This window comes from Lagenorhynchus albirostris, chromosome 16, assembly GCF_949774975.1.
Source record: "Lagenorhynchus albirostris chromosome 16, mLagAlb1.1, whole genome shotgun sequence".
NCBI classification, from domain to species: Eukaryota; Metazoa; Chordata; class Mammalia; order Artiodactyla; family Delphinidae; genus Lagenorhynchus; species Lagenorhynchus albirostris.
Window position 1 is genome coordinate 40,488,519 of NC_083110.1, and position 21,914 is coordinate 40,510,432.

General features: G+C 36.5%; 1 protein-coding gene across 2 annotated transcripts in view; it reads right to left on the minus strand.

Annotated features, from left to right (window-relative positions):
* Window positions 1-1,009: 1,009 nt before the first annotated feature.
* The window catches only part of UBE2D1 (ubiquitin conjugating enzyme E2 D1), a 35,929-nt gene continuing 15,024 nt past the window's right edge, over window positions 1,010-21,914 (minus strand). The window contains exons 2-7 of one of the 2 annotated variants that reach the window (XM_060125965.1): window positions 11,898-11,961; window positions 11,773-11,804; window positions 9,394-9,471; window positions 8,232-8,337; window positions 4,762-4,855; window positions 1,010-4,014 (exon numbers count right to left, since the gene is read on the minus strand). In XM_060125965.1, coding sequence (XP_059981948.1) covers window positions 3,969-4,014; window positions 4,762-4,855; window positions 8,232-8,337; window positions 9,394-9,471; window positions 11,773-11,804; window positions 11,898-11,961 — 420 coding nt within the window. In that variant the 3' untranslated portion in view covers window positions 1,010-3,968. The remainder of the gene's footprint in view (window positions 4,015-4,761; window positions 4,856-8,231; window positions 8,338-9,393; window positions 9,472-11,772; window positions 11,805-11,897; window positions 11,962-21,914) is intronic. The other variant, XM_060125966.1, reaches the window with a different exon arrangement.

Below are 21,914 nucleotides of genomic sequence, written 5' to 3' on the forward strand. Positions count from 1 at the left end.
TAGAACTTTTAGGTGAATATTCCCTCTTCCTATTAGTTCAGTTCATTTACAATTTAAAACCACATTCTTAGATATATAACAGGATAATGAGAGCAGAAATTTAAATGTAACATGATGCAAATAAGTGATAAAACACTATTGTGTTACAAATTATTTCTATTACCCAAAATGTCAGCTGTCTACAAATTTTCAGTTATCACTACTACTGAAAAAACTCCTGGTCAAAGTGTATCAATATACAGTTTAGGAGTTTGCAGATGTCAGTACAAAAAAAAAATTTTTTTTTAGAAATGACTAGTTATCTATACAGATGAATTTTTACAAGTGAAATTAGATGAATCTCTACCTGCTGCCCTGTTTGTAAAACACAACTGTCAGAACAGGCAAAGAGAAGCACTGTAAAAAATCAGAACTTTCACAAATAATATGCATTACACTTTAGGGCTATTAAACTGCAATTAAACTTCTGCTTTAAAGAAAATTTTTGGCATAGTTTACATTGATAGAGTGCTAGAAGTAAACTTTTAAAATTCATGTTTGTTATTTTATATTAATAACCACAAAAGATTTAAACAAACTAAAAATATAAGTGCTGTATCTTAACAGACCAAAGTCAACTAAAAAGATAAGTGCTGTATCTTAACAGACCAAAGTCAACAATTTGAATACACTGAAGCTATATGGCCGTGGCTAGAGTATTAATCACATTTTCCATGGCTAGTCCTAGTAAAAATGAGTAACAGGACCAATGATTCTACTACAGAACTCCAATTTTAAAACATAGGACTGGACTCTGAATCCAGTTCAAAATGACTACCAACAAAGAGACAGGATATAAATAGCTTCACCAAGAATCTCTCTTAATCCGAGAGGAAAATTCATTTCCCCTATCTTTCCACCTTAAAAATACAGAACTGTGAGACAGCAGGATTCTGTGAAACATCAATGACTTGAATCATGTACAAAGAAGATAAACATCATTGTGATAAAATAATGAGAAATGAAAAACTACATGTGGTACTGTTTTTATTAAGTTTTAAAAAAAGTTACTCTTTTTATTTTGGGCTGCATTGGGTCTTCGTTGCTGCGCACGGACTTTCCCTAGTTGCAGCGAGCAGGGGCTACTCTTCATTGCGGTGCGCGGGCTTCTCATTGCGGTGGCTTCTCTTGTTGCGAAGCACGGGCTCTAGGCGCGCGGGCTTCAGTAGTTGTAGCACGTGGGCTCAGTACTTGTGGCTTGCGGGCTCTAGAGCGCAGGCTCAGTAGTTGTGGTGCAAGGGCTTAGTTGCTCCATGGCATGTGGGATCTTCCCGGACCAGGGCTTGAACCCGTGTCCCCTGCATTGGCAGGCGGATTCTTAACAACTGCACCACCAGGGAAGCCCCAAAAGTTACTCTGAATATTAACTCTTATGGTTGCCCTGGTGCTTTGTGTTTGTGTTTCTCACCTAATACCTTTTGATCCTTTGAAATTGCTTAACTGACAAAGTAAATTTAAAATTTTCCCTAACAGAGTTCATGGAGGGGTGGGGGTATAACGTAAAGCAAAAATGAATAATTGTATATGATTTACATATGCATGTGTAAAGCTTGTTCAGGAATTAGAGATAGTTGGGGGGATGAGCGTGAGGTTACCCCTTACAGCCTGTATCATGGATTTATTGTATGTGGCAGTTATGAGTGTTCAGAATCCAAGACTTCAAGAGGTAGGATCGTAAAACTCCAAAAGACTTTCCATTTTCCTCACTCCCAGGAGGTCCTTAAATTAATGGTTGATCTATGGAGGAAGGTCCTTGGCTTCGGATTTACAGTTAGGTAACTGATGTACCCTTTGTTAGAATTAAACAAAACAACAAACCCAAAATACTGATCTGGCTGATCATTATGCCATTGCTGAACTTCTAAGATTTTTAAATTAATTATGAGAACTTGTGCTCACTCCTCAAGAGAGTGGTTGTACAATTCAGATGTAAGCAAAGGCAAACAGAGTTAGTGTTAGGCAAGTTTCAAAACTTTAATACAGAAAAAAAAAAGACATTTCCAAAAATAAATGCCACACAAAAGTTTTTTAAAAAGTGAAAGATATTCAAGAAACAAATCCCTTTATTATCAAAATATACTAAATACTTAAATCTAATGATGTTGAGTGTTCAAATTCTGGGCCAATGTAGCTTATAATAACATAGTAGTATTCTTCATGATATGGCTGTTTCAAGACATCACTTAATATAGTTACTTTTTAAACCTATATTTTCTTAAACATCCATTTCACAATTCATTTAATTATTTTACATTCATTTATAAAAACACATTTTTTAACAATGGGTTATTTTGTGCTTTATAATAATGAACCATGGTAAAATACTTAAGTGATTTACATTCTTTGCTAATGACTACACCCATCACAGATTTTTGTACACTTATACAGCTACTGAAATAATCAGAAGAGCTACAACTCTTCTTAAAAATGACACTCAAGTTTGGTAAGCATGCTAATAATTAGAGACATTTTTTTTCCAAGTTAAAACATTAGAACTTTCTAGCTTTCTTTAAAATCTGCAAAGATAACCTGCTCATTTAAATCATTTTAACTGACAATTTATAAAACAGAGGGAAAGTGTCATTTTAGAATTTTCTGTATAACTTCTACGGTAAAAAATGGATGTCCTCTTTCAAACTGTGATGGCATTAAAATTCTATTTTAGAAATTCTAGATTTTAAAATGTTAAGAAATACAACATCAGTTATATCTAGAGGGGCATTTTAATGAATTACCTAATTATTCTTCAGGTCTATAAAGACTTTTCTTCAATGTAGGTGACACTGTCTTACATTCATCTCAGTACCTTAGAAAATAATTCATTTTAGATGTGATCCAAGACAAATGCCAACATATCCTAAATTCTTTTCAATAACAAGGGACCAGTGTATATCATCCTCTAGATTGACAATTTAGTAAACAGATATCAATACAAACCTAAAGCAATAAAATTTATATAATTAATGGTGATTAGTGCCAAATACAACAGACTTCATTCTTACAATTTGGAATTAATTTCCATGCAAAATTTTATATAGAGTACTGATCCTTACTTATAAAGTAATTTTTTATCTTTTTAAGTAATCAAGACAAATAGTAGAAAAAGCATTTTATTTAAATGGAAAAAGCTACATTAAGATCTGTAAAAGGTGTCAATATAATATTGCCTATACAGAAAAAAATTCTGATGTGAATAGCAACAAATAAAAGTTACACGTCTTCCTACTTAGCAGTGCAATTAATTCACATTGTAATAAAGTTAAGTCAAGTATAACAAAATCAAAACAAGTGTTTCTCCATAATCAGTATACTGAGAATTACAGTGTAAAGATCATTTCAGGTTTAAGGAATCTGCAATCAATCTACAGAATACCCTAAGACAAGGGAGACGGACAGTTAATTCATTTCATTATCAGCTGTTGGGTTTTTTCAATACTGTTCACAGGAAAAAAGTAACGAGTTGACATACATGTAAATAGAATATATTTAGTCTATACAGTAAAAAAATACAAATTATAAAGTGAGCTAACAAAGAATGAAATCTGAATACAGATTTATATAACTGACGACATCTTAGACAACACATACAGTATTTTTCATGTAAAAACATCTAGTTTCAGCAAAAAATAATTTGGTTGCTTTTCAGATGCATTGTAGATCTTGTAAGCTGAAGATGCAGATGTCCAAGTATCTTAAAAACCATAATAAATGTCTTTCTCAATGCATACAAAATGATAAATGCTCTCATCACAGTCTCAAGAATATTTTTGGAAGTTTGTTTTGTCTTGCTTCAGAAATACATTTAAAATGGGTAAAAATCAAAGGATTTCATGGTACAATGAAACAGTAAACGGTGCTCGATTTACCGCTAATGTTGAAGAAAACCTAGATTTTACAGTACTCTGGTATATATGAAAATTTTTTTGATTTTACATTGCATATTTCTGAGTCCATTCTCTTGCGTGTCTGTTGTATCTGTAGACATACAAAAGGGATATAGTAAAAACATACAAATTAAATCTTTTAGAAGATCTGTCTATGTAAAACTGTATATATACCTTTTTTATGCTTAACTGCAATAATCATACATACACCAATTATTGGGTCAATGTGACTTAGGTTCATGCATAAATAAAACAGAAAACATGAGCGATTTTTAAAACTAATGGATCTCTTTACAACCTATATGAAAACGTACCTAAGTTATACACAACGAAATAAAGAAATCAATTTCTAATACAAATCTGTAAATGACAACCCTGAATGGTCATTATCTGTAAAATGCAAATGAATCAATGGTGCCAGCAAGATGAAGCACCTTGAAAATTAGGTCAGTTTAGGGGTAGTTAAGGATAACTTTTCCTGGGAGAAGGTAACGAATATGATATTCAGTAATTTCCAATTATCAACTTTTTAAATTTACTACTTAGAATTATAGATAGTTTGATAGTTACTATCAAAAAACATGCATACTATGTAAATGCAGAACAAGTACTATTAAATAGTAAAGGATGAAACAACAAGTGGGAAGGGATGAGGTTTTTTTGTAAAAGGAGTTAATAGAATTTAAAAAGAAAGGTTTACTCCACTGGATAGATAAACAAACTTAACATAAACACAATAAGCATAACTAAATGTACTTCAATACATTGATAATACTTATGTTTTGGCAGACTACATAGAAATGCACCCAAATAGAAACTAATATAAGCAAACACTTACTTTTCTTTGTCTGATTTATAGATTTGTGCAATATCTGGTACTAAGGGGTCATCTGGATTAGGGTCACAAAGCAGAGAACATATGGACAATAAAACTAGATTTAAAAGAGAACATCATATTAAGTAATGATCTTTCTACTTTATATGAATTACACATGTGAAAATAATTTTACTGAACAGACAATAAACTTACAAAGAAAAAACAAAATGAACACATTAAATTACATTTGAGATTAATTTTGGTTGGCAGCAAATATCTTTAATTTTTTAAATTACCATACAGTGTATATAATACAAAATTATCACTTTTGCAATTTTAAATTCTATTTGAATTTCTATTTATTTTAAAAATGTGAACCTCCAAAGTAGCTATTAACTTTTAAACTCAAGAGTTCTCTACAAAAATATTTTTTAGGTAACACACATATACCCCGGATGGTACATAGTTGGAAAAATATTAGAATAGCATCCTAACTTTAGATGTTTCTTAGAGATATTTTTTTACTTTAATAAGAAAACTGTCCACTTTTATTCTACTTTAATGCAGAAAATCTGTGTCCTAAACAGTTCAAGGTAAAGCAATCAAATTACAGTTAACAGTTCAAACCGCTTTGGGAGATGAAGCTCATGCACTGTTTTACTTGGGCTTAGAGCTAAAGAAGGAATATCTGTAAGATTATTTTCAGTGAATTTTTTTATTCCATGTACATTATTTGTGGCAAATGCATTTAAAAATAATAGGCATGGGCTTCCCTGGTGGTGCAGTGGTTGGGAGTCCGCCTGCCGATGCAGGGGATGCGGGTTCGTGCCCAGGTCCGGGAGGATCCCACATGCTGCGGAGCGGCTGGGCCCGTGAGCCATGGCCGCTGGGCCTGCGTGTCTGGAGCCTGTGCCCCGCGGCGGTAGAGGCCACAACAGTGAGGGGCTCTCGTACCGCAAACAAAAAAAAAAAAATTGGCACAGCTATCATTACATAACTTGTATATTTTTAAATATAAATGAAAATTGATAAATTATAGTAGTTGTTTCTTGCATGTTGTATCAAAATCCTAATGCAAATAGCTACACTTAAAAAAATAAACAACTAAGTGTCTGAAAAAGAAGGAAACAAGGACTCTGGTTCCTCATTTGTCTGCTTCCATGCCACCACTTCTGAGGGGATACATGGTATCTTTGGAACAACATTCCACCTTCACCTTCCTCTACTATGTTCCGTTATCTTTTCCTACTCTTACAAATCCAAAGGTGAATTTATAAGGAAGGCAGAGTTGATTCTTTTTTTGTTTGTTTGTTTTAAAGAAGACGTTGGGGGTCGGAGTTTATTAATTAATTTATTTATTTTTGCTGTGTTGGGTCTTCGTTTCTGTGCGAGGGCTTTCTCTAGTTGTGGCAAGCGGGGGCCACTCGTCATCGCGGTGCGCGGGCCTCTCACTATCGCGGCCTCTCTTGTTGCGGAGCACAGGCTCCAGACGCGCAGGCTCAGTAGTTGTGGCTCACGGGCCTAGTTGCCCCGCGGCATGTGGGATCCTCCCAGACCAGGGCTCGAACCCGTGTCCAGGCAGATTCTCAACCACTGCGCCACCAGGGAAGCCCCAGAGTTGATTTTTAATGACTTGGAAAGGGGGTGCTACGGGCTAACAAAAACTAATATTTCATTCATCTTTTTAAACTTTCATCTGTCCAATGGAATTTCAAGCCTGTATATTAAACCAACTGGGTAAGTTATCTGGGCTCACACCTCCAGAAAGTTTCCAAACTAAACTCATGATAAAAAGCGAAATAAGACATTTAAAATATTAAAAAGTGAAAAATGTACAAATAAAGAAAATATAAGCTACTTTATAAAATAGGCAAGAGGGAAGTTCCTCATCTCCCCACTCCTGCTGCCAAGAGCCCTGTGCCCTGATTTCACTATTATGCACACAAATCAAATGTTTTCAGATAAGGAAAAAGATAACAATATATAACATCCATTTGAATGCTTACTATGTGCTAGTTGCATAGTAACCATATGTGGTAATACTATTATAATCCCCATTTGACATATGAGGAAACTGAGGCTGTTTGAAACTGTTCTTAAAGGACAGTTTCTAGAAGCTAACAAAACTATTTTTTATAAAAAGCGACCAACGGCAGAAGGTAAGTATTCAACATCCGGCAGTCTGCGCTCTCTAAGTATTTAGCTGCATATGCTAAATGAATTTCATTTTGTGATCCTATTCCAGGAAACAGAATATTAATTTGAAAAACCCTATGACACAGTATCTTTCCTATATCTAGTGTGTAACAGTTATAGTATGTGAAAGATTTTTAAAAGAACACTAGAATCTACATGAACGTTTTATAGGGATATGTTAGATCAGAAAAATTGCCATTCATGAATAACTAACCGATCTGAACGGCTGTTACTTATCTAATACTTGAAATAATCATGGCTATGGACACTGCTTCCTCTAAACCTTATCAATTTTTAAAACAAGCTATATATTCAGGTAGGGTTTATTAAAAAATTTTTTTTTAATGACCATGGATTCCTCCCCCAAATCCTTCAAGAGAAACAGTTTTCTTAAATTTTATAAAAAGGGAAAACTACCAAGTTGCTTTCAGGGGTAGATGGTTCTAACTCAAAACAATAACTCAGGCTCTTTTCTGTTAGAGAAACAAGACAAAATTAAGAGGCTGGCAAATCAAATAACATTAGCTAATGAAACAAATGCCTTCAGATGCCCTATATACACATCTCATAATTTAGCAAAGAATAATGCTATGCAACTGTGAAAGTTGAGAATCTGCATGGATTATGTATCAGTCCTTACAATGATGCTACTGATTATTTGAAGTTTAGACTAACATGCTATATATACTACATTACTCTAAAGTGTGAAATATGTCTTTCATTTTTTTGGCCACACCATGCAGCTTGTGGGATCTTAGTTCCCCGACAAGGGATTGAAGCTGGGCCCTCTGCAGGGAAAGCACGGAGTCCTAATTACTGGACTGCCAGGGAATTCCTGTCTTTCATTTTAAATCATTTACTTTATCTGCCAATCTGACATTTCCTCTGAGATGAAGTAAAGGAGATGTAAAGCTTTACTCATCATGTCAACAAATAATTCCATTTAATGAATGGGACATCTGGTTCTAAAATCTTGTTTTTACTTCTGTGTCTCTCTCTCTGTCCCTGTCTCTTTCTTTTTAAAGATAAAGCCCAAACTAAAGGGGTGAAATGTCAACAGTCTTATCCCCAAATTCCTAATTTTAACATTTTAAATTTCTCTCATTTCATCATTTAGATCTGTCCATCAACCCCCCCAAGCAAGAGTAATATAAAAGCTATGAAAGCAAAGCAAAAGCAAAGCAGAAGAAAACACAGTAGATTGGTTTTTTTAAACTTTGGTCCCTAAGATATTTCTGCTGTATTTTTCCTGTCTCACTGTTATCAACTGTTATAAATCTGATAAATGAAATTACCTTTTGATACAGTCAGAGCTGGTGACCATTGTGACCTCAGGATATCAAGACAAATACTTCCATTACTGTTTATGTTTGGATGGTAAATTTTTGTTGTGAAAGCAATCTAAACATAAAACAAAACAAAACAAAACTGTGACAATCAATGAACTATGAAAGCAAACAGAACCAATTTGCTCTAGGGTAAAATGTCCTCAATTTTATGTGATCTTAGAGGAGAGATGTATTCAACACAAATTGGATGAGCATCTACTTTATGTGCACGTGGCTTTAGCTACTGATAATGTGAAAGCAAAGTCAGTTTTCTGCTCTCCCCAACCCTAAGGAAATGAGGAGTATTTTGGAAAGTGTGATAAATAAGTCTATAATAGGTGGTATGACTGGTCGAGTAGCACCTGAAGTAATTAACCATGGCTTTCATCAACCCTCAAAGCAATCCTTTTCTTAATTTGATTATCAATTGATACCTGGATCTAGAAATAGGCTGCTGACCTTATTCCAGAGGAAAGTTGAGGGGCCCCAGCTTATTACCTGCCCTAACAAATCCACCAAGAATTCTAATCTTCCACTAGGGTTGTTACATCGTTTCACATGTAATGTTAATTAGGTGTTTTAAAAAATCTAAAGTAAATATTTCCTCAGTGACAGAATTTGTTAATGATTTTCTCCCTCATTGACACCCCCATCATTTGTTGGCTTCCTCTTTAGATTTAAGCTAAATTTAATAAGAATGTGTTTTAATCTTTCCTCACTAAACAAAAGGGCTATGTCTTTTTACTTTTGTATTTCCCAATGCAACAGAACATGGTAGGTGCTCAATAAATGTTTGTTGAATACTTAAAAACTGAGAAAGAAGGGTCAACCTAGGAAAGATAATCCCCTGAATGGAAGAGTCTAACTCTTGACCATAAAAACTTCCCAAACTACACATACCTAATGCAGAGGGAAAGACAGGTAGGGAAGCTAATTTCTAGCCTAACAGATACTGCCTTCTGTTTACAGACATAATACAATATTTGAGTAAGAAAGCATTTTAGATTCATTGATTTTACAGAACAGTTCGAACATGCTAACCTACCCACAGTCTTTTCATGAAAATATCTCTGGATAGAGAGTAAAACCCCTGACACAGGAGTCACGTCAATCATAAAAATAAAAATACCTTTGGTGGTTTAAAAGGATAGTCTGTCGGAAAATGTACAGTGAGAAAGAAGACTCCACCTTGATATGCGCTATCAGGCTGAAATTACAAAATAATCACATCAGTGTTTTGATTACTATATTTATTATTAATAACCCAAGATGATTCCCTCCAAATATACCAGTTTGAAAAAAATGCCATCATTTTGTCATAAGTTCAAATCATTTACCTTAAAAACAGGTTTGTCTTTGCAGGCATGAAGGAGTACTTTCCAACAATCATGCCAACATCATAGTTTAAAACAAAACAAAAATAGGACACACACAGTGGAGTGGTGTGACTTGCCCAAACAAATCTGTTCATGAGTATAGACTGTTAAAGATCAGTAAACACACAAGACTGCTGTGAGAAAAGAATAATTTTCTGTAGCAGTAATCAGTATAAAAGAAAAGGGTTGAGGCTAGTGTTTTTCTTCTTAATTATAAAACTTAAATTCTCATGATCCTTTAAGGGGCAAGAATAGAGATGAACTGAAAGGACCAACTTATGAAAAGAAAAGGCTAAGTGACACTGTTACATAATTTAGACCTCAAATCTTCACTTAGTAGCAGTTTACAAAACAACGTGGGAAATGCAAAAAAGCCCCAAACAAAACTAGATAAATTCAGTTTCATAGAATTATCTAATTAGGAATGAACTTTACAAGAGGAATTTAAGTTTGGCCATATCCCTTTATAGCAATTAGGAAATATTTATAATGTTACAAGCAAGAAAAAAAAAGGATAATTAAAAAAAAGGAAAAGGGGGAAAAAGTAGCAAAAATACCTTAAATTCTATTTTAATTCATTTATATTTAATTAAAAGTATCATGTATATTAACATTTTGGTAATAACAGCAAGGCTATCATTACTTCCTCCTTTAAGTTTCTACATATACATTAGAGGACTGTACCATATAATTATTCTTATTATACACATAGTTTAATTCCAGTTCATCAAGAATTATAAGGAATGTAGAAAATGTAAGTTAATTACAATCAACAGATATGGTCTTCTTAGATGTTCAAATTATATTATTGAGTGGCATATTTACATTACTACAATAAAGAGGGTATGAGTAACATAATTGTAATCATTTGCTACATGTGATTCACCTGAGAAATATTTGTGATGGGCTATAATTCAAATGGTAAGGGTAAGACTTGATATTATTTTGAAGGTTCTTGGTAAGCAATGAAAATCAAATAACTAGATTCTTATTAAAAGTTGTTAAATAAATATGTTGCACTTCACCCTTTAAAAAACTAACTTAATAAAACAATTTAGTAATTTAAGACACTTGCTCAGGACTCCTGTTCTGAAAATTCAATAACTGTTGTATTTTTTAAAAGCTAAGCATGAGGCCATATGATTAAAAACACTATGGCTGGGCTTCCCTGGTGGTGCAGTGGTTGAGACTCCACCTGCTGATGCAGGGGACACGGGTTTGTGCCCCAGTCCGGGAAGATCCCACATGCCACGGAGCGGCTGGGCCCGTGAGCCATGGCTGCTGAGCCTGCGCGTCCGCAATGGGAGAGGCCACAACAGTGAGAGGCCCGCATACCGCAAAAAAACAAAACAAAACAAAACAAAACAAAAAACAACACTATGGCTTACTAGATAAAGATCTTTCAAGGGAGGAAGGAGAGAATGATGTTAACGGAAACATGTTACTAATGCAGTCTTTACTCAGAAAGTAGATTTGAGCTATCAGTGCCCATTCTTATGCAATCAGATTTTTACCCACAGAAAGAAAAGTCATGGCTGCTTCTCAGGTGTAGAAGGAAATAATCTTAACAAAGGTAATAAGTATGAAGAGAAGCCAGTCATAGAATAGCAGGTAATTCTGAGTTCAGGACAATGCAACAAAAGAGGCAAATTCATGATGTGGCAACAATAGAGCCATTGCAATATTTTATCCGTTCCTCTCACACACAGGAACAGTGATGAAACTTATTGCAAATTGATACTTGTTACTTGTAGGAATTCCATTATTGGGTTAATTAGACTTATTTCTAACCTACTAAAATGTTGATGTGAGAGTAATTACACTTAGTTCTGAACAACTGACTTTCTGTGTTTAAAAAAAGATAAACACGCAGCCTGGTTGCAAATTGTGGGTGATTCATTATTATGCATAATGATCAAGGATTTGGCAAAGTGTTGTAAATGTGTTCCTAGCAAGTATTTGCCACCAGCGCTCTAGAAAATCATCATAAATCCTTTACTCACATTTTGCTTTCTGAGAGATTCAGAGTACAAGAAAGTTCAACCCTAGCCAAAAACATCTGATAAAAGGTGAAATGCCAAGAATGAAGGATGGCTGAGGGTATTAATTTCACACAAATGAATCATACTTACAGGCCCCATAATAGTTGCTTGCCAGTGGAACACTGAAACAAACAAAGGAGTTTTGGAGTCATTAACAAGTGTTCAAACCTGTATTATTAATGGTAGCAAAATCCTAGCAAGAGAGCAAAGCTTACAGTCATCTCCCACAGGTCCAGCCGAACAGTGAGCAGGTGGGTCGCGCTGTAGATCACTCAATTCCTGAAACAAAGCAAAAATACTTAAGGTTAATTCTTTTCCAGTGAAACAAGCATAATAATCCATGAAGACACAAACTACTCATTTAAAAATCATTTTAGGCAGTTCTATTCACAATATGGACACGTAAAATATATTGTCACTGATGGGTAGAAGAATATGGAATGAGGTAGTAAATTCCTTCATGAGATAGCTCCAAACCCTGAAAAAATTAAATGGATTAAAAAATTGTTTCTTTAGCATCTCTAAGACAAACTATTTTTGAGTATCTATTATATGCAGGGTAACTTATGTAAATGCTAGGTGTATAATATATAAAAAACAGATCCTACTTCAACCAGTTTATAATCTAATTTGGGAGAGTGAAGGCTCACAGAGAGATGGATATTTAAGGAACAACATGAAGGTTAAATGGAAAGAAAGGAGAGCAGTTGGGCCAAATTTTTAAAGGCTAGCACATTGATTCATATGCTCTTTTCTGCTCTCAAGGAAGCAAAGGAAGGATCATGGAAATGGCACAGCTTTAGTTGGCCAGTCCTAGGCTGGCATTCCAATCCTACCATAACTAGCTCTATGACTTTGGGGAAATAATTTACCTTCAGTTGGGAAGGAAATGATCACCACCAACTATGAAAGGTGTAAATTCAATATAAAAGACTATATATTAGCACTGAAGAACCTAATTTAGTTATGAAGATAAGTGAATGTCTTTGAGAAAGTGACATTTCAGCTGAAATCAAAAGGATGAGTGGGAGTCAGTTTTGGGAGAAATGAATAACGTGAGGCAGAGTGGCATAAGATGAGGATGAAAGAGTAGGCAGAGGCCAGGCAGAAAAGTGAGAACAATATACACCATATTAAGGATTGGGGGTTTTATACCAAGTGCATTGGGAAGGGTTTTAAGACGTAGCATAATCTGATTTAAAAGATGGCTCTGACTGGTCTATGTATTGAATGGATCAAAGATGGGAAAGAGGAGAAGCTACCAGATTAGTTATTACAGGCTATAACAGGGGCTTGGACTGGAGAAGCAGCAGATAAAAAAGAGGATGGATCTGGGATATTGTGAAAGGCCTACTTATCACAGGATTGACGATGAATTACATGTACAGAGGAAGGAGAAAGGTCACGAATATATATGTTGAAGACTAGCAGCAGCTAACATTTACTCGATGTTTTACCATCTTAATAATCCTGAGAGGTAGGTGTTATTATGCTTCCCATTTTACAAATGAAGAATAAAGGTGACATGCTTCACTGTGTACTCACAGAACTAGTATAGGGTGGAACTGGTATTCAAACCCTGGCAGTGGGACTTCTAGTTTTTTAGCTTCTACAGGTGTAGATACCATTTACTGAGATGTGGGAATATACTAGAAGACATGTTGATTTGGAAAGTAGATACACTGAGTCTGTGATCCTTGTGAAATCAAAGGAAAATTTATTCAACATACAGGGCTAGAGCTTAAAAGAGGATTAGAACAGAAATCAGAAAAATCACTGCATATACCTGTTATTTAAAAACTATGGGACTGATGTAAACATTTTCATGGGAACACATGTAAACAAATACTGCACTCATCAAATCTAAGATGCCATTAATGGTAAATCACATCCTTATTTTACGTACCAATAATTAAGGATACACACAATAATTAAGGATAAACACTCAATTAATTTTAAGACACCAACAATTATAAGATGCATCCAGATTTTAGAAATGTTAAAATGAAAAAGATGTACACCTTAGAATCATTGCAATCAGTTCAGTGTCCTAATAGAGACAAAAAAGGAGTAGAGAAAGGCTTTCCTAAGAAAGTGATATATGAACTAAGTAACCGAGCCAAGTGCAAACTCAAGTCTCCTTCCAAGTCTTCTGGTCTTTTCCAGTATACCTCAGTACTTTCATTTTTGTTTTTGTTGATTTTTCCCCGCAGTTCTTGCTGTCCTTCTCTTCCTGACAAGAATTAACTAAACAGAGTTAGCAGCTTCTTTGGTCCTGGTATAGTTAAACAATAAAGAGGAAGATTTCAGTGACAGTGATTAAAAAGCAGGGCTTTGGGGCTTCCCTGGTGGCACAGTGGTTGAGAGTCCGCCTGCCGATGCAGGGGACACGGGTTCGTGCCCCGGTCCGGGAAGATCCCACATCCCACATGCCGCGGAGCGGCTGGGCCTGTGAGCCATGGCCGCTGAGCCTGCGCATCTGGAGCCTGTGCTCCACAATGGGAGAGGCCACAACAGTGAGAGGCCCGCGTACCGCAAAAAAAACCCAAACAAACAAAAAAAGAAAGGCTTTGAAGCTCAAGTCCAGGTGCCATCACTCATCTGCCTCATGATCTTGGGCAAAACTCTTTTTTTCCTCCTCTATAAGCCTTAGTTTTCTTTAATGCAAAGTGATATTATGACTTGCATCCACACTTTCTATGACAAACAAAGTAAAATGATACATATGAAGCATACAGCAGTCTCTGGCACATAGTAGGCATTCAAATAAATTGTAAAGTTAATACAGGATTCATAACAACTATCCAATTCTCTAGTAGCTGAATACAATTACTGAACCAGTTTAAATGACTGGGGGAAGAGCAGTTCCCAAGTCATAGCCCCATTTTATTTATTTATTTATTTCCTCACCAGGTGGCTTGTGGGTTCTTAGTTCCCCCACCAAGGATCGAACCTGGGTCCCCTGCAGTGGAAGCACAGAGTCCTAACCACAGGACCACCAGGGAATTCCCCATAGCCCCATTTTAGAATAACTGTGCTTTACTTAACTGTTTTCTAATTCGGTCTTTTAGGAGATTGCTTTTGAAAAGATTCATCATGTTGAGTTTTCCAAACATTAGTGTAAATGGGTAAATTGAACTTCTTGGCCCTTATTTTATTTTATTTTTATTTTTTTAAGAGATAATTTTTTAAAATTTTTATTTATTTATTTTGGCTGTGCTGGGTCTTCGTTGTGGCATATGGGCTTTTCTAGTTGTGGCGTGTGGACTTCTCTAGTTGCAGCATGCAGGCTTAGTCGTGGTATGTGGGATCTTAGTTCCCCGACCAGGAATCGAACCCAGGTCCCCTGCATTGGGAGCACGGAGTCTTAACCACTGGACTACCAGGGAAGTCCCTCTTGGCCCTTACTTTAACTGGAAAACTAGTTAATAAGAAAATGATAGTCTCCTATGAAACAGAAACAGAATCACGGACATAGAGAACAGATTGGTGGTTGCCAAGGGCGAGGGAGTTGGGGGAGGGGTGGAGTGAGAGGTTGGGGTTAGCAGATGCAAGCATTTTTTAAAAAAATTTATTTAATTAATTAATTTATTTTTGGCTGCATTGGGTCTTTGTTGCTGTGCGCAGGCTTTCTTTAGTTGCAGAGAGCGGGGGCTACTCTTCGTTGCAGTGCACAGGCTTCTCATTGCAGTGGCTTCTCTTGTGGAGCATGGGCTCTAGGCGCGCAGGCTTCAGTAGTTGTAGCATGCAGGCTCAGTAGCTGTGGTTCGTGGGCTCTAGAGCGCAGGCTTAACCACTGCACCACCAGGGAAGCCCCAGGTGTAAGCTTTTATATATAGAATGGATAAACAACAAGGTCCTACTGTATAGCACAGAGAACTATATTCAGGATCCTATGATAAACCATAATGGAAAAGAATATATAAGAATGTGTGTGTAGGGACTTCCCTGGTGGCACAGTGGTTGGGAATCCGCCTGCCAGTGCAGGGGACATGGGTTCGATCCCTTGTTGGGAGGATCCCACATGCCACGGAGCAACTAAGCCCGTGCACCACAACTACTGAGCCTGCGCTCTAGAGCCCATGAGCTCCAACTACTGAGCCCACATGCTGCAGCTACTGAAGCCCACGCACCTAGAGCCTGTGCTCCACAACAGGAGAGGCCACCGCAGTGAGAAGCCCACGCACAGCAACGAAGAGTAGCCCCCACTCACCACAACTAGAGAAAGCCCGTGCGCAGCAATGAAGACCCAACACAGCCATAAATAAATAAATTAAAAAAAAGATGTGTGTATACATATCTATATATACATATATATATGTATAACTGAATCACTTTGTTGTATAGCAGTAATTAACACAACATTGTAAATCAACTACACTTCAATTAAATATAATTTAAGAAAAAGAAAATAATCTCTAATTGTGGTTAAAAAACTGTCATGATTTGCATGTATATAATTTTACGGAGTAATGTATATGCGAGTAAATCATACATAAATACATACAAATTTATTTTGTTTACTAATAAAAAAAACCCAAACCATGTTTTACATGGAATAGCCCTGAATTGTGTTCAAATTTCAAATGTCAGACTGTTCTTTCAAATCCCTTCAAAATAGTATAGAAAAATATTCACTATCATGTTCTTATATTTCTGTGCCCTGATTTTACCTCTTGATAGAAGTTAGACCTAAGGATGAGAAAGATAAAATCTAACAACTGAACTGCAAAGGCCAGGTTCTTTTAAAAAATTAATTAATTAATTTTATTATTATTATTTTTTTGGCTGCGTGGGTCTTAGCTGTGGTATGCAGGATCTTTGTTACGGTATGCGAGATCTTTCATTGTGGCACGCGGGGCTTCTCTCTAGTTTTCACGTGTGGGTTTTCTCTCTCCAGTTGTGGTGCGTGGGCTCCAGATCATGTGGGCTCTGTAGTTTTGTGGCACACAGGCTCTCAAGTTGAAGCACACGGGCTCAGTAGTTGCGGCGCATGGGCTTAGTTGCCCCGCGCCATGTGGGATCTTAGTTCCCCGACCAGGGATCAAACTCATGTTCCCTGCATTGGAAGGGGGATTCCTTTTTTTTTTAATTAATTAATTTTTAAACATTTAAAAATTTTTTGCTGTACTGGGTCTTTGTTGCTGCTCAAGGGCTTTCTCTAGTTGCAGCAAGCGGGGGCTACTCTTTGTTGCAGTGCACAGGCTTCTCGTTGTCGTGGCTTCTCTGGTTGCAGAGCACGGGCTCTAGAGCGGGGGCTTCAGTAGTTGTGGCACGCGGGCTCAGTAGTTGTGGCTCGCGGGCTCTAGAGCGCAGGCTCAGTAGTTGTGGCGCACAGGCTTAGTTGCTCCGCGGCATGCGGGATCTTCCTGGACCAGGGCTCGAACCCATGTCCCCTGTATCGGCAGGTGGATTCTTAACCACTGTGCCACCAAGGAAGCCCGGAAGGTGGATTCTTTACCACTGGACCACCAGGGAAGTCCCAAGGCCAGGTTCTTTTTTTTTTTTTCTGAGGATTACAGTTGCCTTTACTTTGTCATTTATCACTTTCAATACTTTATTACTTGTTTCAGAGTGAACATACATTATATATTATACATTATACATATACATCATAATCAGAATTCAAAAGCTTTGTTTTAATTTTTAAAAGGAAGGCAGGTGGGTAGAAAAAGTGAAGAGCTGGGAGCACAGAGCTGGACGTGCTAGGCTCCGTGTCTGGGCCCTGGGCAGTGAACTCACACAGCCTTTCTCCTTTTCTCAGGACCATGTTCTCTGTGAAGCCAAGGCCAGGTTCTTAAGTTGTCTATTTAAAGCTCACTTATAGGAAAGAGGCAGCTGATGGTACATCAAACATTCTTAATAGTCACATCAATCATTAAATTACTACTAATACTGACACAAGTGCTTTGGTGAGGAAACTTACGCATCCTAGACTTTTTTAGGAGGGTCTAAATTTCTAATGTTATTTTTATCAAAATATGTGTCTGCTGCTATATTTAAGATGGATAACCAACAAGGACCTACTGTATAGCACAGGGAACTCTGCTCAATGTTATGTGGCAGCCTGCATGTGGCAGCCTGCATGGCAGTTTGGTGGAGAAATGTATACATGTATATGTATGGCTGAGTCGCTTTGCTGTGTACCTGAAACTATCACAACATTGATAATCGCCAAACCCCAATATAAAATAAAAAGTAAAAAAAAAAATATGTCTGGAAATATGCCCTATTACACTGTTTGGAAATACGCAACTGAAACTACGGTGCATATGCACAGACAGAATGACCAACAGAAAACAAAAGGCACAATACACACCCTCCCCTGCCTACAAAAATAGAGACCTTAAATTTGAAAAATGAAAAATTCTGAGTTGTGCTAAGGAGGTGAAAATATAAAACAAACAAAAACTATAACCAAACAAATCAAAACCCCACCTTTTTGCTCTTAGTCTATTCAGAAGCCAATATGCTTTTAGACAAACACAAGAAATCAAGGACCACTTATACTTTTCCCTTTTGATTTAGTTTACACAAAGTTTTTCAGAAATCACCCAATTACCTGATTTATGCTTTCTCTACCATAACTGGCATTCTTATTTATCTACTTCTAGCATCACAGCCACATACGGAGTACTAAAAATAATTTAATGATTCTTATATTATTTCAAAAGGAAATGCTAGGATCAGTAATCTCTTCCTTTGCTCTTCTCTCCACTCTTTAAGAATTAACACTGAATTATACAAGTTGCTCAAGTCCATAGGATCCTCATAAGATCCAATTTATCCCATGCTGATTAACAGTTAAAGGTCTCAAAGACAAAGCATTTAAAACCATTCATTTTTTCTTCACATCTTTATTGGAGTATAATTGCTTTACAATATTGTGTTAGTTTCTGTTGTACAAAAAAGTGAATCAGCTATATGGATACATATATCCCCATATCCCCTCCCTCTTGAGCCTCCCTCCCACCCTTCCTATCCCACCCCTCTAGGTCATCACAAGGCATCAAATTCATCTCCCTGTGCTCTGCAGCAGCTTCCCGCTAGCATTCCATTTTACATTTGGTAGTGTATGTATGTCAATGCTACTCTCTCTCTTCGTCCCAGGCTTCCCCTTCCCCCTCTGTGTCCTCAAGTCCATTCTCTGTCTGCGTCTTTATTCCTGTGCTGCCACTAGGTTTATCAGTACCGTTTTTTTAGATTCCATATATATGCGTTAGCTTATGGTATTTGTTTTTCTCTTTCTAAAACGATTCATTTTTAATTATTGTGTGTGTGTGTGTTACAAAAGCAAAACAAAGCAAAACAGTGCTTTGTAGGGAAAAACAAGAGAGAGCAATGAATAAATAGTCAAACATCCATAAGGCCATTACCCAAACCAAACCACTGTCACCGTATTAGAACACCTCCATCCATGGCATTGGCGGGAAATAAGCATGTCACTTGCTGTTGGAGGGAGTGTTAGTTGAGATAGAACCTTTTGGAGGGAAATTTGGCAATAATGGTGAAAGTGGAAAATGCATATGATCTCTGATGCAGGAATTTCACCTCCTAGTAATAATCATCCAAACAGACAAAGATATATATATATATAAGGATGTTTAGTGAGGCATTCTGTGTAATTATGAAAGACTGAGGATAACCTAAAGGCCCATCAATAAGGGAATGGTTCTATGACATAACCATACTATGAGATACTACAGCCACTAAAAAGAATGAGATATGTATATGTTGACATCAAAGAACGTTGTATAAAAATAATATAGTTTTTGGGCTTCCCTGGTGGCGCAGTGGTTGAGGGTCTGCCTGACGATGCAGGGGACACAGGTTCGTGCCCCGGTTTGGGGGGATCCCACGTGCCGTGGAGCGGCTGGGCCCGTGGGCCATGGCCGCTGGGCCTGTGCGTCTGGAGCCTGTGCTCCGCGACAGGAGAGGCCACAGCAGTGAGAGGCCCGCATACCGCAAAAAAAAAAAAAAAAAAAAAAAAAAAAATATATATATATATATATATATATATATAGTTTTTGAGTGAAAAATATATGTGGTAAAAGTATGCTCAAGAGATCCCATAATACTATACATGCATAGAAAATAAAAAGAATACACACCAAACTATTAACAGTAGTTATATCTGGCAGTGGGCCGTCACTTTTTATTTATGTCTTTTACATTGTTTCAATTTTTTTTTTTGAAGCTTGCTTCTTTTTTGTCTTGCTTCTTTATGTCTTTTACATTGTTTCAATTTTTTTTTTTTTGAAGCTTGCTTCTTTTTTATGTTCCCTATATTTATTAATGGGATTATTAGTCTCCTAGTCACCACGCTCATTTTGACTCCCGTTTCTCTAGTTCATCTTGTCAGAGGAAGAGTATAATATATTCTACCTTAATACCTATTACATTACCTCAAAAATCTATTACAGTTCAACTATAATTGCTTCCCAATACTCTATGAATTACCTGCATAACAATCTTCTAAAAGCACAGCTTGGTTTATTTCATTTTTCTTCTTAGAAGATGTCAGTGGCTCCCCATTGCTTATTAAAGACCAAACTCAACCAACTCTTTTCATTATCTAGTCCTAACCCTACACTTTCAATTGGGTTCCCCTTCACAAACATCCCAAGTAATTCTCCAAAGAATGCCCTTGGGTTTTCTAAAACACTTTCAGGAGCTCTGTGAGGTTAAAATTAATTTCATAATAAAACTAAGATATTTGCCTTTTTCACTCTCAATTATCTCATGGGTATACAGTGGAGTTTTCCAGTTTAAGAATATTTGATACTGTAACAGATTGAATGCATGAGCAGATGTGAGAATTCAACTGTCATTTATAAGCCTGACTATAATGAGATCTGAACACGTATAAAACAATGACACTCTACTTTTATTTGTTTTGGAACATACAGTTATCTTTAATAAAAATTTTATTATTTTAATATTCAATGGGTTTATTGTTATTTTTAAATTACTAAATATTTTTAAATTTCTCATATGGTAAATATTAATACATATAGCCTATACAAACAAAAGCTCTTTGAGGCACTCAATACTTTTAATATAAGGGGGTCCCGAGACCAAAAAGTTTGAGAACCATTTAGTCAGGTCTAGCCTGCGTACTTGGATGTTCCCTGTACATGACTAAAGTTTTCTGACCTTCATAATTTTCCTTCTCTAAAAATAACCTTCCTTCTAACTCCCTGTGCCCAAATTTTATCCATTCTCCTTAACAGTGGCTGTCTTCTCAATGACCGCTTCAAAAATATGAGTTTTGGAGTCAGACCTGGCCTTGCTACTGACCCTTACTAGCTATGTGACCTTGGGCAACTCACTTAACCTCTTGCTCAAATGCCTCATATGGGAACATCACTGGAAGAACTATACTGAGAATTAAATGAAAACACATAAGTGAAGTAACTAACTTAATACCTGGCCTATATAATAGATGCTCAAGAAATTCTAATTTCCTCCTTCCCTTTCCTCTTCTACCAGAATATTATTTTCAAACTAAGACTTTTTTGCATTTTATTCATGAATTCCTCCACAATACTTAGAACAATGCCTTTCATATAAGGTGCTTGATATTGTTTGAGTTAAACAATATAATTTAAGGAATAGCTTGATACAACCCCTATGGAGAACAGTAGGGAGGTTCTTTAAAAAACTAAAAATAGAACTACCATATGATCCAGCAATCCCAATCCTGGGCATACATCCAGAGAAAACCATAATTCAAAAAGAGTCATGTACCACAATGTTCATTGCAGCTCTATTTACAATAGCCAGGACATGGAAGCAACCTAAATGTCCATCAACAGACGAATGGATAAAGAAGATGTGGTATATATATACAATGGAATATTACTCGGCCATAAAAAGGGATGAAATTGTGCCATTTGCAGAGATGTGGATGGACCTAGAGACTGTCATACAGAGTGAAGTTAAGTCAGAAAGAGAAAAACAAATATCCTATATTAATGCACATGTGTGGAATCTAGAAAAATGGTACAGAACTTACTTGCAAAACAGAAATAGAGACACAGGTGTAGAGAACAAACATATGAATACCAAGGGGAGAAGGCAGGGTGGGATGGATTGGGAGATTCAGATTGACATATATACACTACTATGTATGAAATAGATAACTAATGAGAACCAACTATACAGCACAGGGAACTCTACTCAGTGCTCTATGGTGACCTAAATGGGAAGGAAATCCAACAAAGAGGGGA